The sequence below is a fragment of the Mustela nigripes genome, chromosome 1 (assembly GCF_022355385.1).
Source record: "Mustela nigripes isolate SB6536 chromosome 1, MUSNIG.SB6536, whole genome shotgun sequence".
In the NCBI taxonomy this organism is placed as follows: domain Eukaryota; kingdom Metazoa; phylum Chordata; class Mammalia; order Carnivora; family Mustelidae; genus Mustela; species Mustela nigripes.
The window spans coordinates 13,929,047-13,938,618 of record NC_081557.1 but is presented as its reverse complement, the minus strand read 5'-3'; the positions used below and the strand labels follow the sequence as shown (position 1 = coordinate 13,938,618).

The following is a 9,572-nucleotide window of genomic DNA, read 5'->3' as shown; positions in this document are numbered from 1 at the left end:
AAGTCAGGAAATGACAGATGCTGGCGAGGATGCGGAGAAAGGGGAACCCAGAATAATTTCATTTAAAATAATCTCATTTAAATAATTTCATTTAAAATACGTCCTTTCACAAAGGTGGCAGGGAAGGTGAAGAAAGAAGACCCTTGTTCCTCCCAAAGCTGAAGCCAAAGCAAAGTCTTTGAAGGCCAAGAAGGCTAAAAGGCAGCCACAGCCACAAAAAATGACCTGCACATCACCTGCTTTCTCAAGGCCCAAGACACTGCTCTCTGAAGGCAACTCAAATATCCTCCAAAGAGCACCCCCAGGAGAAACAAGCTTGACCACCATGCCATCATCAACTTCTCCCTGACAACTGATTCAGCCATGAAGAAAATAGAAGACACCAGCTTGCTTGTATGCATTGTACATGTCAAGGCCAATAAACACCAGATCAAACAGGCTGTCAGGAAGCTCTATGACATTGATGTGCCCAAGGTCAATACCCTCAGGCCCAATGGAGAGAAGAAGGCATATGTTCCACTGGCTCTTTGAAGATGATACTTTGAATGTTGCCAACAAAATCAGGATCATCTAAACTGAGTCCAGAAGCCTAAATCTAAATCTTTTCCCCAAAATAAATATATAAATAAGTAAAAAAAAAATAAATTGAAAGAACGGGAAAATGGAAATTTGCAACGACAACAACAACAACAACAAAAAAGAACACATAATAATAATTGGCAGAGGGAACATTTTGGTGGGTGCCCAAAAGAATAAAGAGAATATTTACATAGTCTACATTACCTTCCTCAAGTGTATATAAATTACAAAGCAAAGTCCTAACTTTATGGTGAAAAAGTCCCACAGACACTATAGTAAGTAAGTGATCCAGTTTAAATCACTAGTAATATCACTCATTGACATCATGTATTCCCAGAGAAGATGAAAGGGCAATACACCACCTCTCTGGCATATTTTCCCTGTAATGAACTACCTCCATTTAAACACAAGAAAAATATCAGGTAATCTTCTACTAACTGCTTGATGAGTAATCTTGACAAGTTTCATAGTCACGAAAGAAAAGGAAAGAAAATGGGAAAGTCAGAGATCACAGGAGACTAGGGAGTGATGACATTAACTCAGCACAATGTTCTGGACTGGATCCTGGAACAGGGGAAAAAAAAATTGTGGAAAAACTGGTGAAATTGAATGAAATACACAGTTTAGTTATATTATTGATTCAATGTAAATTTTTTTAGTGGCAATAATTGTACTGTGATTAAGTAAGATGTTAACTTTATAAAGCTGGATAAAGTACAACTCAAAACTGTAAATCTAAAAGTATCTAAATAAAATACTGAATCTAGCTGGCAACTAGAACTCAAAATGGCTGATATAAGTAAATATGAATTCAACTGAGATGACATTCATTAAATTTATTAAATGTCCACTGACCCTATACCATGGCCAACCATAAGCCTAGAGGTTCACCACATATCAGACTATCAAAGAACTAAGCCAAATTTTGAATCTTGAAAGAAGCAACTAACTCTAAGTGATGTGAAAGTAAAGTCTGAGAAAGCGTAATGTATGCACACCTCAGAGATATCGCATGTTTGATTCTAGATCCGTACAATAAAGTGAGTCAAATGATTTTTTTGGTTTCCCAGTGCTTATAAGAGATATATTTGCATTATGCTGTAGTCTGTTAAGTGTGTAATACCATTATGTCTAGAATACCAATCTGCACACTTTAAAAATGCCAACGATCATCTGAGCTTTCAGTGACCCTTTTTTGTTTGTTTGTTTGTTTGTGGTGGAAGTTCTTGCCTTAGTGTTGGTGGCAACTAATTGATCAGGGTAGTAGTTGGTAAAGTTTGGAGTCACTGAGGCAATTTCTTAAAATAAGATGACAATGAAGTTTGCTACCTCAGTAGATTCTTTCTTTCACAAATGATATGATTTGTGATTCTTTTTTTTTTTTTTAATCTTATTTATTTATTTGACAGACAGAGATCACAAGTAGGCAGAAAGGCAGGAAGCCAGAGAAGGGGAGGGAAGCAGGCTCCCTGCTGAGCAGAGAGCCCGATGTGGGGCTCGATTCCAAGACTCTTGGATCATGACCTGAGCCGAAGGCAGAGGCTTTAACCCTCTGAGCCGCTCAGGTGCCCCACCATGTGATTCTTTTTGATAACATTTTACTCACAGTAGAACTTTGTTAAAATTGGAGTCAATTCTCCCAAACCCTCTCACTGGTTTATCAACTAAGTGTATGTAATATTCTAAGTCCTTTGTTATTTCAATAGTCTTTGTGGCTTTTTCACCATGAGTAGAGTCCGTTTCAAGAAATCATGTTCTTTGCTCATTCATAAGAATCAATTCCTCATCATTAAAGTTTTATCATGAGATTGCAGCAATTCATATATAATAATGATAACATTTCAAGTATTGCAAGAATTACCAAAGTGTGACGAAGAAACATGAAATGAGTAAATGATATCGGAAAATGACACCTACAATCTTGGTGACACAGAGTTGCCACAAACCTTCAATTTGTTAAAAAACAAATAAACAATAACAATAACAACAACCTATAATATCTGTGAAGCCCAATAAAGTAAAATACAATAAAACAGTCTTGTCTGTACCTGTCACTTAATAGATGCTTAATAAATGTATGTTGAAGGGTCTGGATGATCCAGTCATTTAACCATTCAACTCTTGATTTCAGCTCAGATCATGATCTCAGGGTTGTGAGACCCTGAGACCCACATCAGGCACAGTGCTGGGCATGGAGTCTGCTTAAGATCCTCTTTCTTCCTCTGCCCCTCCCTCCCTGTTCCTTCTCTCTCTCAATATATATATATATATATATAAATGTTCATTGAAAAAATGAGTAAGAGAATTGGAGGAAAAATGAGTTTTCAGGTATATAATCCAAGTCTTTCAAAGTGTTATTTTTTCAGGATACATAGAAGAGCAAAACCAAACATCTATTCCATTTCTTTTGTCTCAATATCTGAGTACACCGATTATCTATAAATGGTATTGTACATATATAATAGATGTTATTCCTTCTTAAGAATCTCTGAATGATAAGTAAGATTAGAGATGCATTTTTCCCTTTCCCAATGAAGTATCTGTCTGGTTTCATCGTCATAATACCAAAATTTAAGTAAACATAAGTAAATAAGAGACTATAAGAATTACAGAAGAAAAATAATTTAATTAGACAAGTCTGTGAGATCCTTCAAACCTGATGTTTGTCAATCATCCATGGACATGAGGCATTTTTTAAAAATTTACTTTTGTGGGTCTGATCCTACTAACCCAGAATGCTTTTTAGGGGTGGGTCTAGGAAGTTTCTTCAAAAAAATAAACAACAAATGAGATAATGATATAAATTGAATTCCTATCAGTCTATCATGAAACTCAGAGCAGAGTGTAGAGTCTGATTTTTTTACTTCAAGTTTCTTATTTATTTTCCTAGATAGCACGCTTGTTCTCAATCAGGATTTTGTGCATGCACCATTGAACACAGTCAGCTAAAAGTCACTCAGTGCCTGCAATAAAAATAAATATGTAGATGATTTGTTGACATCGTAGTAGCATAATTTCAATATACAATAATACCATTTGATCAGTAAATAGCAAAAAGTTTATTTTTCCTTGCTGGGAGGGTTGTCTAGGAAGCCCAGGCAGAGGCAACAGTAATCTGATACTCTCTGGCATTGTGTATCTCATATATTTTTATAATATTTAGTGCTTTAGAAAAGCTTCATATATACACATATGTATGATATATACATTATATTATAATTACATCATATATGTATATATATTACATATATGTAATATCACATCATTGTATATGTGTTGTTAAATATATGATTGTATATTATATATCACATCATATTATAGTCAATATTATATAATGTTTTAATATATTTAAGTATATTGTTTATAATATATAAACATGTATCATGTATATATTACATATATGTTAATATTAAAACCCAAGTTTCAAAACTATATCAATTACATTTTTCAGTATGTTTATATAACCATTTAAACTGAAATAATGCAAAAGGAAGGAATATGTATTTCTGGAAACTTCCACTGGAAATGTATCTCAGGCAAATTAAGGATAGGCTTTGGGGTACAATTAAAATGCAAATCTCAAAGGATGCTAATTGGCCAATTCCTTTATGATACAAGCTTGAGAATTTAAGGAACAGATGCTGCTATGAGAAGACTGTTAACACACTAGATTTCTGAAGATAATCCTTTGTTTTGAGACTGCTTTAAAAATATATGAAGAATAAGACAAATCCTGAATATGAATCTAGGTTTGAGCTAAAACATTAAATTTTAATTATCAAGAAAGCATATAAAAATAAAGTTATCTTAGTTAACTTAGCTGTTTTATTCTCTTTTGTCAATGGAAGGTAATAGACACATTACCCAGAACTGTCCTCAACACCAGCATTTTTTTCATCAATTCCATAAAATTACTAGAGGTCCATTATATAGGAAATTTAGCTCTGGGCTAAACCACAGCAACAGATCAAAGCCATCGTACTAACAATTCATGAGATCCAGAACTGTAAATGAGGCAAGTGTATGTCAAAAATTATTGGTGAATTTGGTGAATATTGCTTGTTTTCTCTCCTGCCCTCTGACTAACCTGAAAATAACTGGAATATGTCTCACAGAGAAGGTGTCCTCTGGATAACTAATTCCCAGGTGAGTCTAATCTTTTCATCTTTCTGTAACTCTGTGTGTGTGTGTGTTTCTCACACTGCAAACCTTTTCCTTTTTACATGCTCGCCTATTCCTTCTAGTAAGACTTAAGAAAAGAGCTTCTAATAACAGGCAAGACAAAATTCCTTCATTGATTAAATGCTTGTTAAACAAATTGGTAAAGAATAAGGGCTCTTGTGAAGGTGGGACATTATTAACAAATGATTAAGTCTAATTGATAGAACGTCAAGTCCCTTTGGGTCCACTCAGATGGAGTGTCAAACATCAGAAACAAACTTGCATTATCCACCATATTTATGTCAACTGAATTAGGCAAACATGTTCTCTGATTTTCTAATAAGATCATCTTGTATTTTAACCCTTTGTTGTAAATATAGCAAATCGCATTCATTTTACTATTTATAGTCTTTTTATTTTTGACTTGGAAATTGCCGTTTCGGGTGACGCATTGGTTACTGTCTGATGTCATCGATAACCATGTGCTCTATGTTGGGAGAAAACATGTTTGCTGAGTGCATATGCAAAACAATTTGACTATATTATACACGAATTCGTGTTTGGCCTTAGCTAGCCAACAGAAAGCGTATGTGACAAAAAAAGCAAGTATGAAGAATTTTAGCATTCACATATATAGTAAGCAGGATATTTTATATTTTTTTTCTTACAACATTTAACAAAGCTTTATTGAGTCATAGAAACGATTAGATGTATAGATGTGACCCTATAAAGTATCTGTTAGGTGTTGACAAATTAAGACCGCCACACAAGGGTATCATTAAATTCACGAATTATAGAACCTTCTCTCCTTAATAACCTTTATACTTTCTAAAAGTATCGTATATAATTAATTCCAGTAGATAAATTGCTAAATCATGATTCGGGGCCCAATGATAGGCTGAGGTAGAAGAGGTTGCATAGCAGGGGGAATCTCTTCCAAAAGTCCTTCCAGATAGCTATCTTTTAGAGGGCTACCAATTCCACACAACTGTCAGCTTGGAAGTTTTTACTACTATCTGCCAGTTCTAATTTAAAACAATGGAAAATCGTGTATAGATTCTCAATTGAGTCAAAGTCACTAACTATGAGCTTGCCATCTTTTACTGTCTCATTATTGGAGTCTAAGTCAACTCTGATTATTAGGTCTTTAAGTTTGAATCATTCCCTAATTTTCATTACTGTCATTCAGCAGGTAAGTCAAAGGCCTGAGTTGATACAAATGACTGGGAACAATCTCACTGAGGTGACCTTCTTCATCCTTTCTGGATTTGCAAATCACCCTGAACTGCAAGTCAGTCTTTTCTTAATGTTTCTCTTTATTTATCTGTTCACTATTTTGGGAAACGTTGGGCTCATCATGTTAATCAGAATAGACTCTCAACTTCACACCCCAATGTACTTTTTCCTTAGCAACTTAGCATTCATTGACATATTTTATTCCTCCACTGTAACACCCAAGGCACTGGTAAATTTCCAGTCCCAACAGAAAACCATCTCTTTTGTTGCCTGCTTTGTTCAAATGTACTTTTTTGTGGGGTTGGTGTGCAGTGAGTGTTTTCTTCTGGGATCGATGGCCTATGACCGCTACATAGCAATCTGCAATCCCTTATTGTATTCAATGATTATGTCCCAGAAAGTGTGCAACTGGCTGGGAGTTTTGCCATATGCAATAGGCTTCACAAATTCTCTGGTATCAGTCTGTGTGATAAGCAGCTTGGCATTTTGTGATTCTAGCATCAATCATTTCTTCTGTGACACCACAGCTCTTTTGGCCCTGTCCTGTGCAGATGCCTTCAGCACAGAAATGGTCATCTTTGTTTTAGCTGGGATCACACTTCTCAGTTCCCTGCTCCTCATCACAGTCACCTACACTGCCATCATCTTAGCTATCCTGAGGATCCAATCTGCAGCAGGGAGACAGAAGGCCTTTTCCACCTGTGCGTCCCACCTCCTGGGAGTAACTATCTTCTATGGGTCCTTGATTTTCACGTACTTGCAGCCTGATAACACGTTATCCTTGACCCAGGCACAGGTAGCATCTGTCTTCTATACCATTGTCATTCCAATGTTGAATCCACTAATCTACAGTCTGAGGAACAAAGATGTGAAAAATGCTCTCCTGAGAGTCATACACAGAAAACTTTTGTCATGACACATCTGTGCACATTACCATGCAAACACACTTGGATGGCTTCAGGCACTCAATTGCTCCAACAGTCAGGAAAATCGTGGTGTGAACTCAAAAGGCTTAACGTAAACTAAATGATAACTTAGAGACTTGAAATTTGGGTGGTGAATTATTACTTTATTTGTTTATATTGAATACTAAACAGGTATATTAGGAGTTCATTTCAGCATGTAGATTATATATACCAAGCACCATGACAACAGGCACTGGTTGATATAGAAAATCTCTTGATCATGTGGATTAGTTTTACCACACAGTTAAAATTTGGACCATTTGTCTGTGAAATGTGAGCTTTGCTGACAAAGAAAATGATGTTTATGGAGTATGGTCTTTATCAAATGCAGCAGAGTTTAATTTCTAAAAAAACGTAATGTGCTTCCCAAAGTTCAAACATTTGGTAAGCATTTCTGTGTGTGTGTGTGTGTGTGTGTGTGTGTGTGTGTGTGTAGAAACAAAGCACTAGCTATGGGACAATTCCTAAGGCATTTGGAAGTATATTACAGAGATTCTTGCTGTTCCAAATCAGGCAGAGATGCTTGGTGAAGTCTATAGTATTAAAAGGAAAAACTGGGTTTTTATTTTGTTTTTCCTTAAAAAGAGATCGCAATTAATGGACTCCACCAGCCATTGTTACAAAATGTTACCACTGGAAAAGATGTATCCTTCAGTACTGTCTTTACCATACATTAATCACTGAGCAGTAAACCAAGAAACAGGAAATCAGTTTAAAATGTATGTTGAAAGGAACGGCAGATAAATTTGATGAAGCACTTCTACAAGAAAATGAGTGTGATCTATATTTTTTTCTGTCCAACAAGAATGTAAGCTCTTTCAGAGAAGTTTGCTTATTCATAATTGTGCTCTCCATATTTAGGAAATGTAACATGGACAAAATATGGAGGTAAATACTTTCTTTGTTGTCTGTTTGCCGGTGGAAGTACAGTGATCAATCCATAAAGGTGAAACATCCTGCCTTTCTCCATTTATATCTTACTTGAGTAGAATCTGGATAGTCATGTGCATATTGGCACTCAAAAAATTATTAGCTTAATTGAAAATTTTTATCTCTAGAATTCTTTCAAAAACATTTCTCATTTATATGTTAATATTGGAATAGTAATTAACAGATATATTTCTTTTCAAAGGATTTTTTCCCTTAATGGTTGGGATATGGAAATAAGTATACACAGAATTATACTTGATATATATGATTTTAAATAATTGGAGTACCCTCATATACCATACACCACAAACAAACCTCCTATTAAAAAAAAATCAGTTTTCAAGGTGCCTGTGTGGCTCAGTCATTAAGCATCTGCCTTCAGCTCAGCTTTAAGGGTCCTGGGATCAAGCCCCACATCGGGCTCCCTACTCACCAGAAAGCCTGCTTCTCCCTCTCTCACTCCCCCTGCTTGTGTTCCTTCTCTCACGCTTTCTTTGTCAAATATATAAAGCCAAGAAAGAAAGAAAGAAAGAAAGAAAGAAAGAAAGAAAGAAAGAAAGAAAGAAAAGAGAAGAGAAGAAAAGAAAAAAAAAAGAAAGAAGAAATAAATGAAGAAAGATAAGAAAATCAGTTTTCAGTCTTGGAAGTGGCTGATGGTAATGTATGTGAAAAGATCTATATGTGCGTATATACATATATTTGCTTTGGAATTTTTAATTTTCTTCTCTGATCTATATAACTAGGGCTTACTCATGCAAACTTCATTTTACAATGCAACATTTTTGCCCTACAACTATTATAAGTAACAACTTATGAAACATACTATGCTTAGATATGGACCTACTGAGGCTACTATCTCATTAAAATCACCTTTTATTAAGCCTTTGTGAGAATTTTTTTCCTTTTAAGCATAGTGTCAGATTCAGATTGGCCCTTATGAAGATTTTTCATCATTGAGAACTATTAAACTGATTATATTTCCCTTCTTCTTCCTTTTGCCACCAAAGATTTTCATCCATGCATTCTAAATACAATGCTCAATTTTTTATAATTTTGTAGCTTTTGCACATTATGTATATTAGCACATATAGTCTAATTGTATGTTATTTTTATCTTACATTGCATGTGTATTCTGCTGTAAATAATTTCAAGATTTAATATTTGTTTAACATGAATAAAGCTATGTATCTAATTGCTTTGTTATATTATTAATATTTTCTCAGTGATCTCTGCCTAAGAGCAAAACAGAACACACTTTTCTTGCTCCTTGTAAGAAGTAGAAATATATTTTATTTGCCCAAAATTATGATTAAATGCCCATTTATGTTTCTCAATATGTTCTTCATGTTTCTTGCTGGTCATCATTCTTTCCTCCAGATGCATTTCGTACCTTCTTTCTGGACTCTGTAATATACATCTTTTCACAAGGGTCGTGCGTATCTTTGTCTTTTCTTCAGTCTTTCCTTCTGCTAGACTCTCCCAGAACTTTTGCCATTGACCAATCCAGAAAACCAACTCCATAATCTCTAGGACTATGTCCCAGAAGTGATCATAGTATGTTTAATTTGCCAGTTATCCTCTTCTTTAAAAAATACGCTGGAAAATTATTCAATTTAAAATATGTTTGCTGCATCAGGGCTCAATATAAAGATGCTGAGTATTACTGAGTATTCTTTTTTTTTTTTTCCAAGCTGTTAAACC

General features: G+C 34.9%; 1 protein-coding gene across 1 annotated transcript; it reads left to right on the top strand.

Moving 5' to 3' along the window:
• Positions 1–5,959: 5,959 nt before the first annotated feature.
• LOC132001870 (olfactory receptor 8I2) lies at positions 5,960–6,892 on the top strand. The gene has a single exon (XM_059377125.1). It carries the CDS (start codon positions 5,960–5,962, stop codon positions 6,890–6,892), a length of 933 nt encoding a protein of 310 aa, XP_059233108.1.
• Positions 6,893–9,572: the final 2,680 nt, after the last annotated feature.

Bases quoted from the DNA above. Each gene is read 5' to 3' on its own strand.
- LOC132001870 (XM_059377125.1), top strand. From the start codon at position 5,960: ATGACTGGGAACAATCTCACTGAGGTGACCTTCTTCATCCTTTCTGGA.